The 27,335-nt window shown below is 43.4% G+C and overlaps 1 protein-coding gene across 4 annotated transcripts in view; it reads right to left on the bottom strand.

The window, feature by feature from the left end:
* MID2 (midline 2) overlaps positions 1-27,335 on the bottom strand; it is a 594,385-nt gene that overhangs the window by 162,541 nt on the left and 404,509 nt on the right. For all 4 annotated transcript variants that reach the window (XM_068247691.1, XM_068247690.1, XM_068247692.1 and 1 more), the window contains one exon: positions 5,887-6,030. In XM_068247691.1, the coding sequence (XP_068103792.1) occupies positions 5,887-6,030 (144 nt within the window). The remainder of the gene's footprint in view (positions 1-5,886; positions 6,031-27,335) is intronic.

Genomic DNA, 27,335 nt, shown 5'->3' with positions numbered 1-27,335 from the left:
ACAATGTGCAATTTCATAGGTGCAGTTAACAGGTATGCACGGAGTGGTATATCACACTGGGTGCACTCACGTAGGTAGGTGGGTGCACTGAACACAACAGGTAGGTATATGCAGTGATGGGTAATACAAATGTGCACCTGTCACACACACACACACAGGTACCGAGCAGGTACAGGGACACTGCGTGCGCTCACATAGGTAGGTGGGTGCACTGAAGTGAACAACAGGTAGTAGGTATATGCAGTGATGGGTATTAAAATGCAAACCTGTCACACACACAGGTACCGGACAGGCACAGTGACACTGCGTGCGCTCACGTAGGTAGGTGGGTGCACTGAAGTGAACAACAGTTAGTAAGTATATGCAGTGATGGGTATTACAATGTGCACCTGTCACACACAGACAGGTTCTGGACAGGCACAGTGACACTGCGTGCGCTCACGTAGGTAGGTGGGTGCACAGTGAACAACAGGTAGGTATATGCAGTGATGGGTATTACAATGTGCACCTGTCACACACAGACAGGTACCAGACAGGCACAGTGACAGTGCGTGCGCTCACGTACGTAGGTGGGTGCACTGAAGTGAACAACAGGTAGTAGGTATATACAGTGATGGGTGTTACAATGTGCAACTGTCACACACAGACAGGTACCGGACAGGCACAGTGACACTGTGTGCGCTCACGTAGTTAGGTGGGTGCACTGAAGTGAACAACAGGTAGTAGGTATATGCAGTGATGGGTATTACAATGTGCACCTGTCACACACAGACAGGTACCGGACAGGCACAGTGACACTGTGTGTGCTCACATAGGTAGGTGGGTGCACTGAACACAACAGGTAGGTATATGCAGTGATGGGTATTACAATGCACACCTGTCACACACACAGGTAGTCACTGGATGTGCTGGGCCTGGCAGTGGCACACATAGTAGGAATTACCAAGGCTGTCTATGCAACACAAGTGTCAGTGGGCCACACACACACACACACACACACACACACACACACACACACACACACACACACACACACACACACACACACACACACACACACACACACACAAAAGATTACAAGAACAAGATTAGCTTTTAAAAGAGCTGTTGAGGGGTGCTTTTTTAGCAATAAGAATCAGCAAGGAGCAAGCTAAGAAGCCTACAAGGGCCTAACTAAGCTTTTCCTATGAGAGCCTGCAGAAGCTTTCCCTTTTCTAATTAATGCAGGCACACGTGTGAGTCCAAATCCTGACGCTGCCTGCCTTTTATAAGGGGGGAGTGGCTCCAGGAGGGAATGTAGCCTGATCGGCTACAATGTGCCTGCTGACTGTGATGTAGAGGGTCAAAGTTGACCCTCGTGATGCACTATGGGGGCGAACCGAACCTCCGGAAAACTTCGCGGTTCTCTGCGATCGCGAACCCTGGAAGTCCGCCGGGAACCGGTGGCCGGTGAACCATTCGGGCCATCTCTAAACACCACATCATTCCTGCCCAGCCCCAAAATGATTGGCCACACTGCAGATTGGATGGCATGCACATGTGGCAGGATGGTGCTCAAGATGTCCAGAGAGACTCCTGCTCTGCACAGGGTAGAGTGCACCACAAGCTAGAGTCTGAAAAATTCAGTGTCTGGTAATTTACTGTCTCTATAAGTTTGTGAAAAGATTTATGGCTGGTGTCTGTAACCAGAAATGAAGTAGCCAAGTGATATTCAGACCACCATTGGTACACACACACAGGGTTCTCATATCCTGGTAGAAACAATGAATGTCCTATGAAACTAGTTAACAACTTTGTAATTTTTTTAAAGCTATTTATATAGTCTTTATGATAGTGTCAAAACAAAAACAAGTTAGATGTTTTAAATTGATGCAAAACAGTTAGTATTGCATTTACATGAGACCACTTCACAGGGAAATCAATTAGGAACACTTAGCATCTTTTGTAGCATGGACAATGTCTGTATAATTCTGACATGGCATACGATGATAAAACAACTACAGTTGCCCAAACTACTTCTGATAAACCTAGCCTCACCTTAGAAAGTAAACAGATCTATGTTGTTATACAGGGTAATGCAGAGGCGCCTCTAGAGACCAGCTGATAAGCTAATTGCCCAGAGCGCTAGATTTATGGCAGGGCGCTTTGAGGGAAAAAAAAAGTTTATTTTTCCTGTCCTTAGAGACTGAAAACTTAGGGAACGGAGATAAAAAGTTCTAATGAAAGCCTCTACTGCTCAGCCTCAAATAAGGAATCCACAAACCTTTTGTCTACAACACTTTGTATGGCATTCCCTAATGTTAGTGTTATCTCGGGATCTAGAGTGTGTCTGTGTGACTCCTGTCCTGCCCTCCTGATTTGAAAAGAAGAGGAGGATGGTGTCTTTGTGTGCATTCCAGAATGGACTAGCCAGAAGGAAGGAGGGAGATTTTCCCCCAGGCTGCTGGTACAGTGTATAAGGCAATGTGAAGCACTAGGCTGGTTGAGGGAAATAAATGTACAATTTGACGGCAAGCTGCTAAATGTACACAACATGATGCAGAAGAGAGGCTTGCCTCCTACAGTGTCCTTAGAAAAAAACTCTGTCTGCTCTCTCATCATTGTAAAGACTGCATGTGGTCAGGTAAATAAGGTATTACACAGGTTGAAAAGATTTAGACTGTCCCTAGACTCCAGGGGGGCTGCTTTCTGACTTGTGTGAGATACTGGCAGGACAGGAGTCACAATACTGCTGCAATACAGATAAGATCTCTGCTCCATGTCAGGCTATTCTCAGTCTCTCTCCACTCCTCCTCTCTCCCTCATTCACCTTTGTCCCCCCCCCCCTTTCCCCTAGTGCTGGCTGTCTTTTACTCCTCTCTCTGGATAGTGTAATTGTTAAGGGCTCTGCCTCTGGCACAGGCAACCTGGGTTCAAATCTCTGCTTCTTTCTATTCAGTAAGCCAGCACCTATTCAGTAGGAGACCTTGGGCAAGACTCCCTAACACTGCTACTGCCTACTGAGCGAGTCAGCACTGAGTCTGCCAGGAGAAAAGTAATTATAAATGTTCCTTGTTACTCTCTGCTTTGCCCCCCCCGCCCCAATCTTACCCTTACAATTGAATCACCCAATCTTGTTATTAGTAACCCTAGCCTATAGCTGTCAATACATGCATTCATTTTTACAGACAGATTCTTTCAAAATGATCGAATATGGCGATTATCAACCACCACATCGATCAATCATCAATCCATGACAAAAATGTACCAAAAGTACAATCAAGCAGTACATTTTTACAATTGGACACAGTGGTATAGTGGCAGTAGATTGGCGGCTCGTAATATCGCACTGAACCACTACTGTAATACGATTATTTTCTGGTGAAAAGCTGCCGCATTGCGCATATTTTCATGGAGAGGGCGTGTGTGTGTGTGTGTGGGGGGGGGGGGGGGGGCGCCACAGGTTTCCTTGCCTGAAGTGACAAAATGCCCAGAGGCGCCCCTGGGGTAATGACACGAAGAAGAGTCAGGATATTTTATTTTCTAATTATATTACAAAATACAGTAAATATTTAAAATTAAATGCCATTAAGATGTTTTGCCTATCTCAAAATGTATGTCTAAACATTTTTAAGCCCTCACATAACCTTGATATTCATTCAGGGTTGGTAGTAGTGCAAGCAAATTTCCAATCTTAAAGGGACATTAAGCGAGGGAAAAAAAAAATCAGTTTTACTTGTTTGGGGCTTCTACCAGTCCCCTGCAGCCACCCCGTGCCCTCGCAGTCACTCACGGAGCCTCCGGTCCCCTGCCGCCAGCTAGTTTCTTTTTCGCTGACAGGCTCTGACAGGGAGTCAGCGGGCTTTCTGTGCCTGCCCAGGCCTGGCCACGCATATCCTTCTTCATGTTCCCTTCCTTAATATCATCCTGCACACGCACAGGATGCTATTGTGAATGGGAACGCGAAGAAAATTATGCGTGGCCGGGCCTGTCAGCGAAAATGAAACTAGCTGGCAGCAGGGGACCGGAGGCTCTGTGATTGACTGCGAGGGCACGGGACGGCTGGAGGGGGTTGTTAGAAGCCCCAGGAAAGTAAAACTGATTTTTAATTCCTGGCTTAAGTGTCCCTTTAAACAACACTGCACCTGTCATATGCCTAATTAACTAAGCCAAAGCATTGCACATTGTGACCTCTCCCCTTAGTGCTACCTCAATCAATAAAGCAGCAGGCAAGTGGTAACAGCATGGTGTTTGCTAATGCACTTTTCTGTACATCTGGAGCTATTTCCTAAACATGATTTGTTATCACACTGCCCAGATGGTGGCTCACCAATGTACAGTATTTACCAAATAAATGTTGAGTAGCCTTGCAGTGTTTTGACTAACATTACCACTTCTGAAAGATTTAGTTTGGTCAAATTAGTCTGAAGTTTGAGTTAATTTGGGAGCCACATTTAAATTCCACTGAGCTGTCAGTGGGACTCCATTTTTGTCCATTGTTGTCAGTTTCCATCAGTTTTTGATTCTCTCCCACCAGTTCTCCATGATTCTACTAAAATGGATAACATGGATTCAAAGGAATATATCAATCCTAAAACAGAGAACAAAGAACTTTCTGAATGTAGAAAATGGAAAGTCAACATTAACTGCAAAGTTATTATCTTGATGTCTTTAGAACAAAGATATGTTTTCCCAATATTAAAGCATGTAGACAAGTATATACCTTTGGAAGTATATATCTGAGATGTAAAAACAGATAAATGCGTTTGTAGAAATCAGTATGGAGGTGGCCATACACTCGTTAGATTAGCAGCAGATAGATCGATCGGCCGCTAATCGGCTGAGTGTATGGGCCCCTTAAAGCATTACTTCACTTATTCTTCGGGGAGATCTTAAAGGAATTTCTAGGTCCAATGCAAATTGATAAGCAATCTCATCAGATCAACCTAGATTTTCCAGCATGTCAGATCATTTGAAATCGATCAAAATCGATCAAAATCGGCAGCAAATCGATCGATCAGGCAATCGATTTACGATCGATCGATTTCGATCGATCGGCCGCTAATCGGCTGAGTGTATGGGCCCCTTTAGTCATAAACCCTGAACAAGCATGCAGATCATATGTTTGACTTAAGTATGACTGCAATTGTGGCATGCTTGTTTCAGGTGTGTAATTCACACTCAGCTTATGAATGAAAGATCAACAGGAGGCCACTGGTATTGTTTAAAAGGAAATAAATATGGCAGCCGTCATATACTCAGGACAGTTGTCCTTTAAAAGACAACTGAAGTGAGAGGGATATGGAGGCTGCCATATTTATTTCCATTTAAAAAAAATGCAAAAATTAAATAAATAAATAAAACAAAACAATAAATAACCCCCCACCCCCAAAAAAAGAAAGACTGAAATGTCAAACTATCAAGCTATAAGGCTTCGTCCACAAAAACACTGTTTGAATGCACATGTTTTTGATGCATATCATGTGCATTCATAGATGATAAAATGTTTGCATTTGCATATGATACATTTTAATACAAAAAACTAAGTTACTTTTACTACAACAGAAAGCACCTTATTTGTGAAGTCTATGGAAGGGCATGTCAATTCTTATAGATTTATCCATTTTGCAGGGAAAAAAAAACAGGCATAGTGTAAATGAGGCCTAAATTAATTATATAAAAATATTATTAAATTGAAGAGTTTACACACAAAAAATTTAGAGCAGAACATAAATGACAAAGTTAGAATAACAATTACAACAAAATCAATTTACCAAGAAAAATATGGCAAATATTCATAGATAAGGATATAACAAATTATAGGTCCAACCTATAATTATCTCATCCGACAAAGAGACATTATGTTCTTTAATGAAATCCATATCTACTTAAAAAGTGTAAACTTACTGATGAAGTTTGCTTGCCCCGTATAGATGGTGTATTGTAGCTCATAGGAACCAACACTAAATTCATCATCTGACATCCAATGCACTGTTATTGTGTCATGAGATGCAGTGCAAAGCTCTTCACGAATTGTAGGAGGGTTTGGAGCTACAGATATAAAGGAAATAATTCAAAAGAAAATAAGAAAATTTGGCAGGTACTAAGTATATATATATATATACATACATATACACATATTATTATTATTATTATTGATTTATAAAGCTCCAACATATTCTGTGGCGCTGTACAAAGTAAGAAACAAACATGGGGTACATAATATACAGACAATGGTGTACACTAATATACAAGATACATAATTAGTGACAAAATACAAAAAACGATACAACATACAGAATACAAAATACAGAAGTGGTAATGATAGTGATAAAAGTAACATGATGAATAAAATGTATAATGATTTCCAAGACACAAAAGGGGGAGAGAGCCCTGCCCTTGCGAGCTTACAATCTAAAGGGAATGGGGGGAAACAAGAGGAGGGGTAGTATACGATAAAATATATAAAGGCAGTGTGTTTTAGGATACCTAGTAGGAGTGCAATTTGGTCTTAGGACAAAGGGGAGTGGCTTAAGGTAGCGCATATGCTTGTCGGAACAAATGAGTTTTAAGAGAGCGTTTGAAAGTAACAAAGGTTGGCGAGTGACGGATGTGTTGTGGGAGGGGATTCCAGAGAAGGGGTGAAGCGCGTGCAAAATCTTGTAAGCGTGAATGTGGGGAGGTGATTCTAGAGGAGGACAACAGAAGATCGTGTGCAGATCTGAGATTGCGATTGGGTTTGTATCTGGAAATTAGTGAGGATATGTACCGGAGAGAGAGATTGTGAGAGATGATATTATATATATACACACACACACATATATATATATACACAGTGGGTTACAAAAGTATTCGGCCCCCTTGAAGGTTTCCACATTTTGTCATATTACTGCTACAAACATGAATTAATTTTATTGGAATTCCACATGAAAGACCAACACAAAGTGGTGTACACATGAGAAGTGGAACGGAAATCATACATGATTCCAAACATTTTTTTACAAATAAATAACTGCAAAGTGGGGTGTGCATAATTATTCGGCCCCCTTTGATCTGAGTGCAGTCAGTTGCCTATAGACATTGCCTGATGAGTGCTAATGACTAAATAGAGTGCACCTGTGTGTAATCTAATGTCAGTACAAATACAGCTGCTCTGTGAGGGCCTCAGAGGTTGTCTAAGAGAATATTGAGAGCAACAACACCGTGAAGTCCAAAGAACACACAAGACAGGTCAGGGATCAAGTTATTGAGAAATTTAAAGCAGGCTTAGGCTACAAAAAGGTTTTGAAAGCTTTGAACATCCCACGGAGCACTGTTCAAGCGATCATTCAGAAATGGAAGGAGTATGGCACAACCGTAAACCTACCAAGACAAGGACGTCCATCTAAACTCACAGGCCAAACAAGGAGAGCGCTGATCAGAAATGCAGTCAAGAGGCCCATGGTGACTCTGGACGAGCTGCAGAGATCTACAGCTCAGGTGGGAGACTCTGTCCATAGGACAACTATTAGTCATGCACTGTACAAAGTTGGCCTTTATGGAAGAGTGGCAAGAAGAAAGGCATTGTTAACAGAAAGCATAAGAAGTCTCGTTTGCTGTTTGCCACAAGCCATGTGGGAGACACAGCAACCATGTGGAAGAAGGTGCTGTGGTCAGATGAGACCAAAATGAAACTTTTTGGCCAAAATGCAAAACGCTATGTGTGGCGGAAAACTAACACTGCACATCACTCTGAACACACCATCCCCACTGTCAAATATGGTGGTGGCAGCATCATGCTCGGGGGTGCATCTCTTCAGCAGGGACAGAGAAGCTGGTCAGAGTTGATGGGAAGATGGATGGAGCCAAATACAGTTCAATCTTGGAAGAAAACCTCTTGGAGACTGCAAAAGACTTGAGATTGGGGCTGAGGTTCACCTTCCAGCAGGACAATGACCCTAAACATAAAGCCAGGGCAACAATGGAATGGTTTAAAACAAAACATATCTATGTGTTAGAATGGCCCAGTCAAAGTCCATATCTAAATCCAATCGAGAATATGTGGCAAGATCTGCAAACTGCTGTTCACAAACGCTGTCCATCTAATCTGACTGACCTGGAGCTGTTTTGTAATGAAGAATAGGCAAGGATTTCAGTCTCTAGATGTGCAAAGCTGGTAGAGACATACCCTAAAAGACTGGCAGCTGTAATTGCAGCAAAAGGTACAAGTATTGACTCAAGGGGCCGAATAATTACATCCCACTTTGCAGTTATTTATTTGTAAAAAATGTTTGGAATCATGCATGATTTTTGTTCCACTTCTCACGTGTACACCACTTTATACTGGTCTTTCACGTGGAATTCCAATAAAATGTATGCATGTTTGTGGCAGTAATGTGACAAAATGTGGAAAACTTCAAGGGGGCCGAATACTTTTGCAACACACACACACACACACACATATATATATATGTATATATATATATATATATATATATATATATATATATATATATATATATGTATATATATATATATATATATATACACACACACACATATATACATATATATATATATATATATATATATATATATACACAGTGCTGCCCATAATTATTCATACCCCTGGAAAATTTTGACTTAGTTACTTTTATTCAACCAGCAAGTATTTTTTTTTTGACGGGAAAGGACATGGGTGTCTCCCAAAAGATAGTAAGACAATGTACAAGAGGCATAGTTGTGGAAAAAAAAACATTTCTCAGCTTTTATTTACATGTGAGCAAAAAGTGTCCAGTCCAAAATTATTTATACCCTTCACAAACTGTCAAAGTCTGTGGGAAAATCCAAAGTTCTATACCATTCCAAATAGTCCAAGCTGTTCTAAAGCCTCCTAATTACCATGTTTAATTGGTAACATCTGTATTAATCAACTCAACAGGTGAAAAACAGCAGCTCTCTGCAGTTGGTTTGTGGCCAGCCATGGCTAAGACAAAGGGAACAGCTATTTTAATTAATTCAACAGGTGAAAAACAGCAGCTCCCTGCAGTTGGTTTGTGGACAGTCATGGCTAAGACAAGTAAGGGAGCTCAGTGAGGTCCTGCAGGTGAGCATTGTGGCTGCTTACAAGTCAGGAAAGGGCTACTAGGCCATTTCTAAATGTTTTCAAGTTCCAGTGGTTACAGTGAAAAGTATTATTAAAAAATAAAAAATGTTCCGAACTGTGGAAAATCTCAGAGGACGTGGTCGGAAGCCAAAAGTGGCACCTGTAATGGCCAGGAGGATAGTGAGAGTGCTGAAAAACAATCCAAGGATCACCACCAAGGCCATCCTGGTGAACCTGGGCTCTGCTGGTGGCAATGTCTCAAGGCAGAGAATCCAAAGGACACTACACACTGCTGGGTTCCACGGATGCAGACCAAGGAGAAAGTGGAAGACTTCTGGTCTTCTGTGCTTTGGTCAGAATAAACAAAAATGTAATTGTTTGGTCACAATGATGTTTTCTTCATTTGGCGTAAAAAAAGGAGAAGCCTTCAACCCGAAGAACACCATCCCCACTGTCAAACATGGTGGTGGGAACATAATGCTTTGGGGGTTGTTTTTTCAGCCAATGGACCAGGGAACCTAATCACAGTAAAGGACACCATGAAAAAAGAGTAATACATGATTATTCTCAACGACAACATCAGGCAGTCTGCAGAGAAACTTGGCCTTGGCCACTAATGGACATTACAGCATGACTATGACCCAAAACACACAGCAAAAGTGGTGAAGAAATGGTTAGCAGACAACATTAAAGTTTTGGAGTGGCCTAGCCAGAGTCCTGACTTGAATTCCATTTAGAATCTGTGGAGGGAGCTTAAGATCAGAGTGATGGCAAGAAGACCCTCCAACCTGAAAGAACGGGCAAAAATACCCGTGGAGACATGCAAAAAGCTGGTCTGCAATTATAGGAAGTGTTTGATTGCTGTAGTAGTCAATAAAGGCTATTTCTATTAATTATTAAGAAGGGTATGAATAATTTTGGACTGGACACTTTTTGCTCACATGTAAATAAAAGCTGAAAAATGTTTTTTGCCACAATAATGCATCTTGTATATCGTCTTATTATCTGTAAGGAGACGCCTATTTCATTCCCCATCAAAAAATTACTTGCTGGTTGAATAAAAGTAACTTTAACCACTTGAGCACCAGAGCAATTTTCACCTTTCAGCGCTCCTTCCATTCATTTGTCTATAACTTTATCATTACTTATCGCAATGAAATGAACTATATCTTGTTTTTTCACCACCAATTAGGCTTTCTTTAGGTGGGACATTATGCCAATAATTATTTTATTCTAAATGTGTTTTAATGGGAAAATAGGAAAAAATGTAGGAAAAAAATCATTATTTTTCCGTTTTTGGCCATTATAGTTTTTAAATAATGCATGCTACTGTAATTAAAATCCATGAATTTTATTTGCCCATTTGTCCCGGTTATTACACCATTTAAATTATGTCCCTATCACAATGTTTGGCGCCAATATTTTATTTGGAAATAAAGGTGCATTTTTTTCAGTTTTGAGTCCATCCCTAATTACAAGCCCATAGTTTATAAAGTAACAGTGTTATACCCTCTTGACATAAATATTTAAAGAGTTCAGTCCCTAAGGTAACTATTTATGTATTTTTATTTTATTGTAAATTTGGGGAAAATTGGGGAGTGTGGGAGGTAATGAGTTAATTTGTAATGTAAAACTAGGTATTTATATATGAAAAATGTTTTGGGATGTAAAACTAGGTATTTATATATAAAAAATGTTTTTGGATGTAGTTTTACTATTTGGCCACAAAATGGCAACAGTACTTTTTTGTGCATGCGTCCTGTAAGCGTAGGAAGTACGCTTACAGGACGTTTAGGGAGGCTGGGAAACTTTTTTTTTCTCATAGAAGCAGCCGATCATTGCTGGGGGGCTGAGATCAACGAACGGGAATGGTTTTTCCCGTTCATTGATCTCCGGGTGAGCGGGCGGTGGCGTGCACGAGCTCGGGAGCGTGCACACGAGCGAACGGGAGCGCGGACAGCGGCGGTAGCGGCGGAGCGGTACGTGTATCTACGCCCCTGGTGGGCAAGTGGTTAAGTAAAAACTTGCCAGGGGTATGAATAATTATGGGCAGCACTGTATATTCTCTCTGTTGTATGATTTTTTTTCTGCTTCTAGGGTATAAAAGCACATTAAAAAATTGTACTACTTTTAGACCCTAAAATCAGGAAATAATCATACTGCCAAGGAGGTTAAGGAAAGAAAGCAGACCAGCACATAGTAAAAAATACATATATCCAGGCACATCGCCTCTAGTTAGGACATTATATAAGTTATTAAGGAAAGGGAGGTGCTGAAGGGGGTGTGGCTAGAAAACAGCAAAAATGTATTAACCCTTCGCACTCTCACATGCAAATGTTCAACCAAATGCATTCACAGATTCACTCATCCAGGCACAACTGTTATCCCTACAGCTAAGTTAAAAGCCAGGGTTTTAGTTCACAGAAGAAAGCATTCTTATGCTTAGTCACCTATACTGCGCAGAAGTACCCAGGTGAACATAGGTGTCCTAACTCTGGCCCTGTAACATGCATAGTGCAGACATACAAACACATTCATTGCATCAAACCTATCAATGGATTAGGAGCACACATCCTGACGTCCTCTCCTGGGACAGACAGTGCATCTTACCAATCGCACAAGGGAGCTAACGTTATGTGTCCATGTGCACCATGCACATACACCAGCATAAGCTGTGTGCATACTGACAAACACATACAGGGGAAGGAGGGAGTGCTCTTTACCTGGGTACTTCTGCGCAGTATAGGTGACTAAGCATAAGAATGCATTCTTCTGTGAACTAAAACCCTGGCTTTTAACTTAGCTGTAGGGATAACAGTTGTGCCTGGATGAGTGAATCTGTGAATGCATTTGGTTGAACATTTGCATGTGAGAGTGCGAAGGGTTAATAGATTTCAGCACATAGTAAAGTCACAGTATCAATAATAATAATAATAATAATAATAATAATAATAATGAGCTTAGCAACAATGGTAGGTTAACAAGTCAGCCAAATAAAAAGAGGTACTATAACAAGGCAGTTCCAATACTAAAATAATAGCTCAAAACTAACTATTTAGAATATACTTTCTTAACTCTTTCCTGCTTTCTCTCTAGATGATACTTTCTTGAAGCAGTGGTACAGTAAGAAATTAACATTACAAAAAAAACATGATTATAAAATGACCATTATTAATATACTGTACATTACAAGCAAATTCCATGGAACCTTACCATTACAGTGGCATAGACCAAGTATAGAAACAATTACGATATGAACACAGGTAACACAGATATTACACAGTAAAACAATAGACCCAAAAAAAGGAGGTACGGTACATAGCAACAGGCAATGTCATTATGGTAATGGGTAGCTCTCATGTCAGGGTCAGAGAGTGATGCATGCATCCGTATAATACAATGCTAAGCCAGCAAAGAACTCTAAAATAACCAAATAATATCTTATCTGGCGCCAAAGTTATCCTTCAATGTACTATTCCTGCATACGGCGGTGTCATTTTTACCAGCAGTGCAATTTTTAACTACTATTTATTTATTGTATTTATAAAGCGCCAACATATTACGCAGTGCTGGACATTAGTTTAAGTTACAGACAATATTTAGGGGTGACATACAGCAATATGACAATACAGGAATACAAGTAACCAGATCATCCAGCACAGTATGAGTACAAGGTAATGCTTAGTCAGTCACTGGATGGAGCATGGAGATTAGGCAAGTTAGGGTCACTCAAATGCATAGCATGGGTTCACAGTAATGGAGGTGTATGATCAGGTAGGACACAAAAGGAGGAGGACCCTGCCCAAAGGCTTACAATCTAGAGGGAGAGGTAAGGACACGAAAGGTAGGGGACCAGAGTTCAGCTGTGGGTTTAGAGCACTTGTGAGAGGTAGTAGGCCAGAGTGAAGGAGGGGGCTGCCCTAATGGGTGGAGGTAGGGAGTTCCATAGTGCTGGAGTAGCTCTTGAGAATTCAGGACAGAAACAGTACCTTGAATCTGATTCTGGACTGGATAGGAAGCCAGTGGAGGGATTCAAGGGATTCAAGGAAAGGAGCTGCCATGGTGGAGCGATGGGAGGAGTGGATAATTCTGGCTGCCGCATTCATGACGGACTGCAGCGGGGCTGTTTGGGTCATAGGGAGACCAGACAAGGGCATTGCAGTAGTCAAGGCAGGAAATTATGAGGGCATGGATAAGGAGTTTGGTGGTGGCATAGGTCTGGAAAGGGCGAATCTTACAGATGTTACAAAGGTGGAAGTTGCAGGACTTTGTGAGGTTTTGGATGTGGGGAGTGAAGGAGAGTGCGGAGTCCAGGGTGACACCCAAACAGTGGGCTTGAGAGGTAAGGCAAATGGTAGTGTGGTTAACAGTGACATGCACATCTGGGAGGTTCATGGATGGCCGGGGTGGAAAGATCATAAATTGCGTTTTGTCTAGATTTAGTTTCAGGAAGCTAGTGGACATCCAGGAGGAGATGGCTGATAGGCAGGAGGAGACCTTGTCCATTGTAGTGGTGGATATGTCAGGGGTGTGGAGGTAGATCTGGGTGTCATCTGCATACAGATGATAGTTAAAACCCATGGAGGAGATAACCTTGCCAATGGAGGATGTGTATAGGGAGAACAGTAGGGGGCCAAGGACGAGCCTTGGGGGACTCCCACTGAGAGCTGGTTGGGGGTGTACGAGGACTAATTGAAGGAGGTCATGAAGGAGCAGTTGGAGAGGTAGGATGAAAGCCAGGTCAAGGCAAGATCGTGAATGCCCATGGACTGGAGGGACTGGATGAGTAGGGCATGATCTACTGTGTCAAAAGCTGCTGAGAGGTCAAGGAGGAGGAGAATGGTGTATTTACCTTCAGCTTTAGCTAAGGCAAGGTCACTGACCACTGGTGAGAGCAGTTTCATTTAAGTGGGCAGGCGGAAATCCAGATTGCAGTGGGTCTAGCAGTGAGTTGGCATTGAGGTACTGGGTCGGGCATTTGTGAACCAGACGCTCAAGGAGTTTTGAGGCAAAGGGGAGGAGGGAGATAGGGCGGTAGTTGGAGGGTAGGGAGGGGTCGAGAGAGAGTCTTTTGAGCAGGGGTAGGACAGTGGCCTGCTTGAAGTCTGAGGGGCAGGTGCCTGAGGATAGGGAGAGGTTAATTAGGGTAGTGAGGACTGGGGCCAATTCCGTGAAGTGAGGCTGGAGTAAATGAGAAGGGATGGGGTCAAGGGGGGGAAGTAGTGGTATGGGAAGACTGCAGTAGGTGGTTGACTTCCTCAGTCGTAGTAGGAGTGAAGGAGGTGAGGGAAGGATAGGGTGGAGGAGGAGCTGGTCGGGAGGGGGTGGGAGGTGAAGATTGAAGATTTCCTGACAGATGGAGACAATTGTGTTGGTGAAGTGGATGGCTAAATCTGTGGCAGAAAGGGAGGAAATGGAGGGTGGGTGTGGGGATGGGGGGGTTAAGCAGGGAGTAGAAAGTGGCAAAAAGACGCTGGGGGTTGAAAGCTTGTGCTCCGATGAGCTTGGTAAAGTATTCCTGCTTCGCATGAGCAAGGGCAGTGTGGAACTGCAGCAGGTTAGTCTTGTACTGTAGGAAATCCTGATTAAGTTAAGTTTTCCTCCATTTCCGTTCAGTGGCGCGTGTTTCCCTCTGGAGGTTGCGAGTACGGGTAGTGCGCCAGGGCTGGGGGTTAGGGGTCGGTTGCGGCGGAATATTGGTGGAGCAGCTCTCTCTAGGGCTGATAAGAGAGTTTGGTGATACTGAGTTGCAGCAAGATTAGGACAGGTTAGGGTGGGGAGAGTGGAGGAGAGGGCATGGAGGGGGTCAGCAAGGATGCTAGGGTTGAGTTTGCGTAGGTCTCGCTGCCATCGACCGGGTGGGTGGGCGGTTTAGTTTGGAGGCAAATAAGGCCCTCTTCCCTTCCTCACTAGACTTAAATCTGACTAAAAAGATTTTGGTCCTCCTCAAATGTGACATTTATGAGGGAAGACATCTCTTTGAACATTATTTGGAAAGCTGCTGTTCTTGCTTTAGCGGCAGAACATCATGGATGATCAATTAACTGACAGTCTATAGATGGGAGGCTCATGGCTGTTATTGAAAAAAATGATTATATTGGTTACTTACCATCAGATTACTTACTCCCCCCACCCCAAAATTAGTACAGCACTAGTGCTGGGAGTTGTCTCTTCCAGTGTTGGGTGTCTGATGCACTCCAGCTGCCATAGTGTAAAAAACAAATGATAGTAGTGCAGATAGTGGGTAACCATCATGCAGAAAATGGGTGATTATGGTGCAGATAATGGGTGATGACTGTGCAAATAGTGAGTGACAGCAGTGCAGAAAGTGGGTATTGGTGGTGCAGATAGTGGATGACAATGATGCAGACAGTGAATATCAGCACTGCAGATACTACAACAACAACAACAACAAATAAAATCTCCCGTGGGACTCAAAGCGCATAAGCATGGCTCCAACCATCGTGGTACAGGGGAAGAATTTTATAAATCTGGAAATAAATCTTCTGTTTCAAAATTTTTATTGAAGATTTTCATTTTACATGGTATAAATATAGTGCAAGAGAGACTTGCTTATCACAACAGTTAAATCAGGATATAACTTTGAACAGCTAGTATATAGCAATATACCCAAAATATCCGCCATCAGCCAAGTTCAAATGTTCTTTCAGTATGTATAGTCCTGACTTTATCCTTGAGATTGGGCCTGAGCCCTAACACAAAAAACACATAGGACATGTGATAGAAGAAGAATAGAAGAAGGTAAGTTGAGAGAGGGGAGGACTACAGGAAAACATAAAAATAAGAGGGGGGGAGGGGGGGATGGGGGAGACGGTTCGAGGTCGCCGCTCCAACCGGCAGGAGGGTTGAAAGTGCTGAGGATTGGTTCCGTCTTTGTATTAGGAGGGGACGGAATTGATATAGTGGTTCCATGCGTCCCATGTTCTGTGGTAACTTGCGACTCTATCTTCCAAGGCCCCAGCCATCCGTTCCTGGACCATATAGGATGACACTCTGCTTTTTAGCTCCTCAAAGGAAACAAACTGGGTTTTCCAAGCTTTGGCTATTGTTTGCAAGGCTGCCACAAATATAAAGTGAGCTAAATTATTTTGATATTTAGTAAGAGATTCAATCTTACAGTGTAGGAGGGCAGACCAGGGGTCTTTAGTAATGCGCTTATCAAACAGGGTTTGTAACATCCTGTATATACGGGACCAGAATCTAGATATCATTGGGCATGCCCAGAAGGTATGGAGCATGTCTCCTTTTGATTGGCAGCCTCGGAAACAGGAGCCCGAATTCGTCACTGAAATGTGACGAAGTCTAGCCGGGACCCAATACCATCTTAGCATAACCTTATAAGAGGATTCCACTAGTGCTAAGTTTATAGATAGTTTGGATGTAGTAGCCCAAATCCTTTCCCATTCCTCTTTTGATTTAGTTCCTTTAAGGTCAGTCTCCCACTTTTTAACATACTGATGTTGAAAGGATTCAGGTAGGTCATTTAATGATATATACAAGTCAGAGATAACACCCTTCGCGAATGGTTCTAGTGCACAGAATCTTTCAAATCTGGAGAGAACAATTGGGAATGGAGTCTGTGGTGGGAAAAGAGATTTCAACCAGTGCTTTAGCTGGAAGTAACGAAATTTTTCCTGGGGAGGAATTTGGTATCTATCTCGTAGATCTACCCATGATAATATCCCAGAACTATTAGTGAGTGATTTAATCTGCTCTAGCCCTTGGTCTCTCCACCATCTGAAGCTTCTAGAGTTTTCGTAGGCTGGAAGAAACAGGGGGTTATCAATGAATGACAGTAGTGGCAGAGTTGGAGACATTAATTTTTGGGAATAACGAACCGAATCCCATATTGTAAGGCAGTGACGCATTACTGTACTCAGGCCCTTAGGGCGAGACTGCTTGGGAAGCCACATGGGGGTTTGAACTGATTGAGGGGCTGCTACAGGTATATCAAATAAGGTCCAAGCCGGCATGCTGGACCCCTTATACAAATCTAAAAGATGATTTAGTTGGGCCTTATAGTAGTTGGAAAGGTTGGGAACTCCCAGTCCCCCTTCCCTTTTGTGCACATATAATGTGTTCTTACAAACCCTCGGAGAGGCATTGTTCCAAATGAATCTGTTTAATTTATTCTGCAACATTCTGAGAAAGTGAGGGGGGATTCGGACTGGCAATAATCTGAAACAGTACAAAAGTTTGGGGAGGAGCGTCATTTTTAGGGCGTTTATCCGACCCAGCCAGGAAAGGCCATAGGTGGACCACTGGGCTAAAGAGCGTGTGATCAGCTTAGCCAGTGGGTAATAATTACATTGGAATAGATTGTCATATGAAGATGTAAGATTAATTCCCAAGTACTCTATAGAAGGGTCTGCAGTCTGGAAGTGATATTGGGCAGTTAGGGATTGACAAGATTCTGGCGATAATGTTATGTTGAGCATTTTAGACTTGTTAGCATTGATCTGGAGTCCCGAGATTGAGGTGAATTTAGATAAAAGTGACATAACTGCTGGAATGGTGGAATGGGGTTGCGTAATAAAAAGTAGTAGGTCGTCCGCGAAAAGATTCAGCTTATGCTGAACTCCGGCCAGTTCTACCCCTTTTATTTCCGCATGTTGCCTGATAGCAGCTGCCAGGGGCTCTACAGCCATAATAAAAAGAATAGGCGATAAAGGGCATCCCTGGCGGGTGCCTCTGCAGATTTGAAATGAGGAGGATGAGGAGCCTGCATAGTAAATGCTGGCTGTTGGATTGGAATACAATGTTTTAATCCAGGTAGTAAAAGGACCCCCAAGTCCCCACTTTCTCAGAACTGCATATAGATAGTCCCAAGAGACCTGATCAAATGCCTTATAAATGTCAAGTGAAAGACATAATCCTGGGATCTTACGTGATTGTAATAACTCAAAAACCTGTATTGCTCGCAAAGTGGCGTCTGACGCCTGACGCCCAGGGACAAAGCCTGATTGGTCCCTATAGATTATATCTGCGAGAAATCTGTTGATTCGAGTGGCCAGGATTTTCCCTAGCAGCTTATGGTCGATATTTAGTAAAGATATGGGTCTAAACTGGTGTGGTTCTAGAGGCTCTTGATCAGTCTTTGGGATCATTACTATATCAGCCTGCAGTGAACTGGGGTGCGGGATTTGGCCTGTTTTATAAGCATTAAAAAGTGGGACCAGGAGTGGACTTAGGGCTGTTGCAAATTTTTTGTAAAAAAGGCCTGTGAATCCGTCTGGACCTGGAGTCTTGGACGTCTTAAGAGATTTTATTGCCAGAGTAACTTCCTCAGATGTAATATCGCTGTTTAATAGGTCTATGTAGTCTGTGGGGATCTGAGGAAGAACTATGGAGTCTAAAAAGGTTCTTATTTCTTCTGTAGGGGGTGAATCTGGGGATGAATAGAGTTTACTTAGAAAGCTTTGAAAACTGAGGGTTATTTTATGTGGGTCTAAAGTGGTTTGCCCTGAAGGTAGACGGACTGACAATGTGGGGGGTCTGTATATTCGATGTTTTAGTTTGTTGGCTAATAGGGTACTAGATTTATTAGCCCACCGATAATATCGGTTCTTCTGCCAGCGTAATTGTTTTTCCGCATTGTCAGTGAGTCTGAGATCCAGTTGGGTGCGTAAAAGGTCTCTGTCTCTCTTTAAGGATGAGGAGGGATTATTTTTCCACATTGCCTCAGCTTTTTCTAGCTTAGCAGTTAGATCCAGCACCTCTTTCTGTCTTTGTTTCTTCTTATATGAGGCTAGGCCTATAATTCGTCCTCTCACAGTCACTTTAAGGGCCTCCCAAAGGGTAATGGGAGATGTGACGGATTCGCCATTCTCCTCCAAAATCTGGAAATAAATCTTAAGCTGCTCCAGACCTTGTCTCAGATTTCAAATCCAGATACTAGTTGACCATTGTGCAGAAAGTGGGCGATGGTGTGGCAGTCAGACAGTGGGTGATCGTTGTGCAGAAAGTGGATGACAGAAGAACAGATACTAGATGATCACTGCGCAAATAGTGGGTGACCATCATGCAAAGAGTGGGTAGTAGGTGATTGAGACAGTGCAGATAGTGGGTGAGAGGCATATTTCCTAGTGGTAGTGAATGCCTGGATCGGCTTTGAGTCTTCCACAGTTGAGTCAGCACCATCAGAAGTGTATATAAAGCTCTTTTTCACAAGAGTTTATCTGCCCCCCCTGGAAGGCCTATAGCCTTGGGGGTGGACTCAGTCTTTGTCCCCCTGGCCCAATTTGTAGATAAGTTATTGCAGCCCATAATACTATCCATTGATTCTTATTTGCGAGATACTAGTATGTTTATTTAGAAATTAACCATTTAGGCCTTTTGGACGTATAGTGTACGTCCAAAAGGCCGCATGTGCGCTTCCACGGCCGATCGCTGGTGCACGCGTGCTCCCATGCCATGGATCGTTAGCCCAGGGATCAATGAATCAGGACATGGTGCCTGATCATTGATCCCTTTCCGCGGCAGAAAAAGCGACGGCTTCTCTTGGAAGCCTCGCTCTTTCTGCCTCTTACGTCCCCCCTACGTCCCTCTAAGCGTACATGTTACGCTTAGAGTGACGTAATGTAAACAAACTCATGGTTGCCATCTTGTGGTCAAATAGTAAAACTACATCTACATGTTTAAAAAGAAAAACACATTACAATAAAAAAAAACGTAAATATTTACCTAAGGGTCTAAACACTTTAAATATCCACGTAAAGATGAAATATTTCTATTTTTTTTTTATTATAAGCTTGTAAATAGTGATGAATGCAAAACAGAAAAAAATGCATTTTTATTTCCAAATAAAATATTGTCGCCATACATTGTGATAGGGACATAATTTAAATGGTGTAATACCCGGGACTATTAGGCAAATACAATACATGGGTTTTAATTATGGAGGCATGTATTATTTTAAAACTATAATGGACGAAAACTGAGAAATAATGATTTTTTTTACCATTTTTTTCTTATTCTTCCTGTTAAAATGCATTTACAGTAAAGTAGCTCTTAGCAAAATGTACCACCCAAAGAAAGCCTAATTGGTGGCGGAAAAAACAAGATATAGATCAGTTTTTGTGATAAGTAGGGATAAAGTTATAGGTGAATGAATGGGAGGTGAAAATTGCTTGGATGCATAAAGTTAAACACGACTGGTTAAACAACCTAACACCATTAACATCCGAGTCCTGGCTGGTGACATTGGATGTCGAAAGCCTCTAAACCTCCATCCCACATGATGGGTGTGTAGAGGCAGTAGACTGGTACCTCATGACACACTCTGAGTTGTCAACTGCACAGAGGAAGTTTGTTGTATCTCTTCTGCGAGTCATCCTACAAGAGAATTATTTTTTTTATTTGAGGAGCAGTTCTATGTACAGTGCAGGGGAACGGCGATGGGGTCGAATGTGGCCCCATCCTATGCAAATTTGTTTATGGGCCAGTTTGAAGAAGCTTTTGTTTATACTAGTGCCCTGTTCCACCAGCATGCTAAATGGTGGTGGAGATATATTGATAATATTTTTTACATGTGGGCGTTCCACTGTCGACCCTTGATGCCTTCATTGATGAACTGAGTGTTAAATGTCCTCCTATTATACTGACTGCACATCTGGCTGTGGATGAGATATATTTCTTGGACACCATGGTGTACAGGTCTGGTGATAAATTGCTCACAGATCTGTACACCAAACCTACGGATCATAATTCAGTCTTAGAATATACTAATTTTCATCCTAAATATGTTAGATACAATATCCCCAGAGGTCAGCTAACTAGGATTGAATGACTGGTGGCGGATCCAGAGAGATGAGCTGATAGGGTGGAGTAGGCACAATGGAAATTCAGGATAAGAGGCTATCCTGAAGAGACCTATGCTAAGAAAAGACATGTTGGGAATAGGGGACCTAGTAGCCCTAGAATCCCTTTTGTTAGCACCTTTAAAAGTTGGAGTGATCAGATAGGACTATCCATTAAGAAACACTGGAAAATCCTAAAATATGCCTTCCCTCATGTAGGGGAGTTTTAAGTACCCATCCTTGATGTAATTTCGACGTCCACCCACCATCAGGGAAAAGGTAGTGCATACTTACGAACAATCTAGAGATAGTGGGATCAGGAAGGGTAAATACCCATGTCTCCATTGCCACATGTGTTGTTTGGTGAGCAAGGGAGACTGCTTCACTCATCCCTCCAGTGGTAACAATTTCTTTGTAAACGGGTACTATGATTGTAATTCGTCGTTCATTGTCTATCTTTTGAAATGCCCTTACGATTTGGGGTATGTGGGTAAAACGACCCAGCCGCTAAAAGATAGAATATCGTTGCGTAAAACCGCTATACGAGGAGGGAATGAGGAGCAGGCGGTCTCTTGCCATTTTAAACAATGTGGACATACAGTGGCACAATTAAGGGTACAAGTAATAGACCATGTCCCCTTACATCCTAGGAGAGGTGATCGACATAAGATGTTACTCATCAAGGAAGCGGGATGGATTTGTAGATTGGAAACCTTGGGAAGGGGAGGCCTAAACAGAGAGTATGATCTGTTCCCTTGTATTTAAAGTGGATCCAAGATGAACTTTTACTCATTGCATAATTGTGTTCCTTTCCTATAGTTTATAGGGCATTCCTCAAAGCCAAATACTTTTTTGTTTTTATTTTAATACTCTAATTCCCTATAAACTAAATATGCCCCACCCACAGTTTTCAGAGAACCTTGGCAGTAGCAAGGGCTCATGGGAGCTCAGTCTGGGCAGGAGGAGGGGGAGGTATTACTAGCCAGAGATTTCAGAGGCAGAGGGGAGGAGGGAGGAGGAGTGGGGATTAGGTTTTTTTCAGTCTGAGTGCAGATGGTGCAGATAAGCCTGCCTCTGTGTAATGTTTACAAACAACATGGCTGCTGTCATTGTATCACAGGAAGAAATAATCATATTCTATTAAAGCAATATGCAGACAGATTTGCTGTTTAAACCATCTAAACTGTACATAAGATATATAGACAAGTTACTTGTTATAGTTAGTTTTTCATCTTGGATCCGCTTAAGGAGGATGCGTGTTTTTTATTGTTTTCGTTCTTCTGGATTATGTTCTTTAAGTGGGAGTTTGATTTGACGGTACACCCTTATTCCAGGCTGCATATTTTGTGCGATGATACTAGTATTGTCATTATGACTATTTGGCTATACCGGTTTATTAGCCGGATTTATATATGTTTTTTATGCACTTCACTTTTTGTGACCACAGCGCGATGTGGATGTGCAAGGGGATGTTGACTTATTAGCCGCCCCTGTGTTTATCTTTATTTTGCTTTATTTTCCAATTGGAGCGCTCCCTGATCATGTGACTAGATCATGTGTGGATAGGACGTCAGTACGACGTCCATACGTGGAAGCTGCGACTTGGGATGGAGGTGACCCGGCTGGTCTTGCTACAGTACTGAAAGGTGGTGATGATCGGGTGGATGCGGGTGGCTTCAGGTTGATGCAGGTTTGTACGGATTCTTGTGCAGCTTTAGGGTGGGCCAATCGAATTTCACCTCGGCGGGATTTGATTAGTTTATTTTCAGGCTGCATTGATTTGCATGGGGGTTTGCATGGATTTGCATCGGCTCAGGGTTGTTTGTATCTACTTGACCATTGCTACTGAAAGGTATCTTGCGCATTTGCGCATATATTTGCTTATTTTATGAGCAGTCTTCCTTGTGGTCTGTGTACCACTATGTGAGAGGGAGGTACTTGCAAATGGGTGTGTGCACATTATTATGGGATGGGGATATTTGCATGTTATAGATATCAGTTCCCCATCAGGTCCACCATACCGCCGCTGTCCTCTGATTGGCTAAAGGCTCTTGCACCTGATTGGTGCTTGAGATTTGAAGTTACTGTATAAGAGTAGAGTTTGTTATGTCCATGTGATATCAACTTACACAGCTTGAAAAAGGTCTGGTGACCGAAACAGCGGAACTGTCGCTGCTGGACAGATAATGATCATGCTGCTTTTAAACCAATAAAACAGCTTTATATACACTTCTGATGGTGCTGATACAACTGTGGAGGACGTTCTGGAGTGTCTGAGTGTGCAGAGACACTGGGAGTCATAGCACATCCCACATTCCCTCCTCTCATTGGGTGATTGCTATACACTGAAGATTTTGGATCCACTTTGTGAACTCTCTGGTGGTTGATGGACTGGCCACTGGATGAGAAGGCAGCGTATACATTCCGCCCTACTTTCTCAATAAACCCCAGCAGCACCACAGGGTTAATCCAACACACAGGGTTAAGAGATGCAGCATAGACATCACAGCCATTAAGTGACAGCGTGGAGGGCAAAACACAAGAGGCAGCCCAGGGGGTAAGATCTGCAACTGCGTCGCTCTTTACTTCAGCTGGGCATGGCGTACATCTTTTAGCACTCATCAACTTACATGCATGGTCCTGGACCCCTATGTGCCCCAGCCTCTCCCACGGTAGCAGGAGCTGCTGGGGCGATTTTAACATTCCTGAGACCAAGCTGTGTCATGTCCCAGGTCATGGGGCCCTTTACAAGAGGGTAAAGACATTAAAAACATTCAGAAAAGATACATAAGTTTTCCTTTAAAAGTCTGTTCAGAACAAACTGAGGAGCATTTAGGAACTTTTGCTTGTCCCGATTGCTATAGTACATTCAAATGTCACAATGATACAGTGTTTTCATGACAGAATGGGAACCTAAAAATAATAACTTACCGTATTATCAACTGATTTAAAAACAGCAGTTAAGTCGTTTTTTATTATTATTTTTTTTTACGGTAAAGGTTGTCATGATGCAGTACAGCAAGTAATGAGATTTTAATATATCTACCCCTTAAAGTGGAATTCCAAACAATTTGTTTGAACACAGATGCTCTATTACTTTCAGTTACAGTAGTAAGGTCACTGAAATTAAAAACTGAAACAAAACTACAAGTGCTTTGCAGCAATCGCAAAGCACTGGCGATTTGCTTAATCGTAGAAGTGCCGCAAGTTCATGGCAATTCCCAAATAATTCAAGATTTCGCTACTGTAGCTGCTGATGCACCAGAATTGCTCACAAAATGTTGCAAGTAATGTTTGTGAGAGCAGAGTGCTAGTCATCCAATGGTATAACGATTTACAGATAGCCAACGATCGACAAGCGTGCCTAGTGGGTCCCAGCCCTTAAACACATTTCAGTAGCATGCACATGTTTTAGAACATAGCTGAGTTTTTATTTTTTCTGTGCTTTTGCTTAAATCATCTGTAGCCACCCTGGGGGTATGGGCGAGCTGAGCTCGTCCAGCAAAAACTTGCAAAAAACGTTAATGACGAGCTGAGCTTGTCCATGCCGACAGGGAGATTTCCTGTTTCTCTGCCCCGCGGGCTACATTTTTTTCCCAGCAGAGGGATTCTCCAGGGTGGCTGGATGCCTGTCTGCACGCTGTGGGTAGCGATCTGTGCTACCCCAGCGTGCAGAACAAGCATCCAGCCACCCTAGGGAATCTCCGGGCAGAGGATCAGCGGGCGGCAGAGAATGTGAGTGCGGGGGATCCCCCTCTGTGCGGGCGGGGGATCCCCCTTCTGTGCGCCGTGTGGGTGGCCTATCCCCCTCCCCCCCCCTCCCTCCCAAACTCCCCCCTCCCGATCCCCCGCCCCCCCCCCCCCCCGTCTCAGTCCGTTGAGTAAATAGATCTACTCACCCGAGGGTTCTATCCAGCGATGGCTGCGGTGCACACCCTCCTCCATCTCCGAAGTCCCGGTCTCTGACCATTTACATTACGAGACTTGGTGACGTCACCAAGTCTCGTAATGTAACTGTACAGAGAACAAGACTTGGTGATGAAAGAGGAAGTGCTGTTGCAGCCGTTGCTGGAGAGAGCCCTCAGGTGAGTAGATCTATTTACTCAGCGGGCTGAGACGGGGAGGTGGGAGGATCGGGAGGGAGGAGATTAGGGGAGATTGGGAGGGAGGGGGGAGGAGGGGGATAGGCCACCCGCATGCCACACAGAAGTGGGATCCTCCGCCCGCACAGAGGGGGATCCCCCCGCCCGCATAGCCAGGGGAGACGATCGGGAGGGGGGGGGGAACATCTGGCTACCTATAAATCTGGCTAAACACCTGGCTCACTATATATTTGGCTAAACACCTGGCTCACTATATATCTGGCTAAACACCTGGCTTACTATATATCTTGCTAAACACCTGGCTCACTATAGATCTGGCTAAACATCTGGCTCACTATATACCTGGCTATACATCTGGCTAACTATACCTGGCTATACATCTGGCTAACTATACATCTGGCTATACATCTGGGCAGTGGTGCTCACCAGGCATCGCGAATTCGAATTTACCCGTGATCACGGGTAGTTTTATCATGGTTGCCGAAGTCGAATCCGTATTCGAAGAGCTATGCTGCTGCCGAAATCTAATGTACCCGAATAGGCGCTCTCGAATTCGTCTGTGATCACGAATTCGGCTTCAGTATCCAGGGGATGACATCATCGGGCCAATCAGAAGGCCCCCAGCCGAGGCACTAGCAACCAATCAGAGGAGGGGAGCCTGGCTCTCCCCTCCTCTATATAAGGCGGCGGCCATGTTGCGGAGCCTGTCATTGCTTGTGGCTGAGCTGTACTGAGAGCATCTCCATTGCTGCTGCGTGTCTAGCAAGTGCTTTTCAACTGTGAAAACAGAGCGTTTTACCTCCTGAACACATTCTTAACACATTGATTATATTGATTTATAGTTAGATAGTGATTTGATTGTTATAGTTCAGTCAGTGTATATACTGTATACTGTGCTAAGCTAGTGTTAGGTCTGTGTGCAGGCTAGGCCTGCTAGCCTAGGTAGCCTTAGCCTACTACTAGCTTAGGTAGGTTAGGGATTATAATTAGTAGTGTACTAGTTTACTTAATTTCTACTGTTAGTCTGTGCATTTATTAGCTTCAGTACTTCGTTAGTTACTTTACAGAGGGCAGCATCTGTTGTGATCTGTTACTGTCTGTCATCTCTGCCTGACCCTATTGATTGCGTCCGTGTGTGACAGACTTTGATTGTCACCGTCGGTCACAAGAGTTAGTTATCGACTACTAGTCTACTACACTACTACTACTAGGGATCAAAGTTAGTTGTTATTTCCCTACGTACTAGTTTACCTAATTTGTACTGTTAGTCCGTGCATTTATTAGCTTGAGTACTGTGTTAGTTACTTTACAGAGGGCAGCATCTGTTGTGATCTGTGACTGCCTGTCACATCTCTGCCCCTATTGCCTCTGACCAGTGGCGTAGCTAGGGTGTTTGACACCCGGTGCGGATAAATTACCGACCCCCCCCCCCCCCCCCCCCCAAAAAAAAAGCTAAGCGCGCAGCGGCAAAATAATGGGTGTGGACATGACAGCACATGGGTGGGGGTAACTGTAATAGTAAGGCAGTGGGCTAATATAGGTAGCCAGAATAGTTGCCCCAAGCATAGGTTAGATAGGTAGGTGCCCCCTGTATAGGTTAGTTAGGTAGGTGCCTCCAATATAGGTAGCCAGTATAGTTGCCACCAGTAGAGGCTAGCTAGGTAGGTAGGTGCCCCCAATACAGCTTAGATAGGTAGGTGCCCCAGTATAGATTACATAGGTAGCTGCCTCCAGTGTAGGTTAGATAGGTAGCTTCCCCCCGTATAGGTTAGATAGGTAGGTGCCCCCCAGTATAGGTTAGATTAGGTTGGTGCCCCAGTATAGGTTAGAATAGGTAGGTGCCCCCCAGTATAGGTTAGATAGGTAGCTGCCCCCCAGTATAGGTTAGATAGGTAGCTGCCCCCCAGTATAGGTTAGATAGGTAGCTGCCCCCCAGTATAGGTTAGATTAGGTAGGTGCCCCCCAGTATAGGTTAGATTAGGTAGGTGCCCCCCGTTTATAGGTTAGATAGATAGCTGCCCCCCAGTATTAGGTAGGTGCCCCCCCCCTAATGGAGGGGAGAGCTGCAGCCGTGGGGAGGGCAGCCCGACCTCTCCCTCCACATCTCCCCGGGCTGCCCTCCGTGCTCCCTCCTCCAGACTGCAGAGTAATGCAGCAGGGAAGCCTGTACTAAACTACTCACCTACCTGGTTCCAATCGCCACTGGTCTTCGCCTTTCTGCATATGCTAATATACACGCTGCATCCGGCTAAACAGGAAGCAGCGTGTATATCAGCGTATGCAGAGAGGAGACCGGCGGCTAGTGAGCGGCGATTGGAACCAGGTAGGTGAGTAGTTTAGTACAGGCTT

Source organism: Hyperolius riggenbachi, chromosome 8 (assembly GCF_040937935.1).
Source record: "Hyperolius riggenbachi isolate aHypRig1 chromosome 8, aHypRig1.pri, whole genome shotgun sequence".
NCBI classification, from domain to species: domain Eukaryota; kingdom Metazoa; phylum Chordata; class Amphibia; order Anura; family Hyperoliidae; genus Hyperolius; species Hyperolius riggenbachi.
This window is presented reverse-complemented; position numbering and strand designations above follow the sequence as displayed.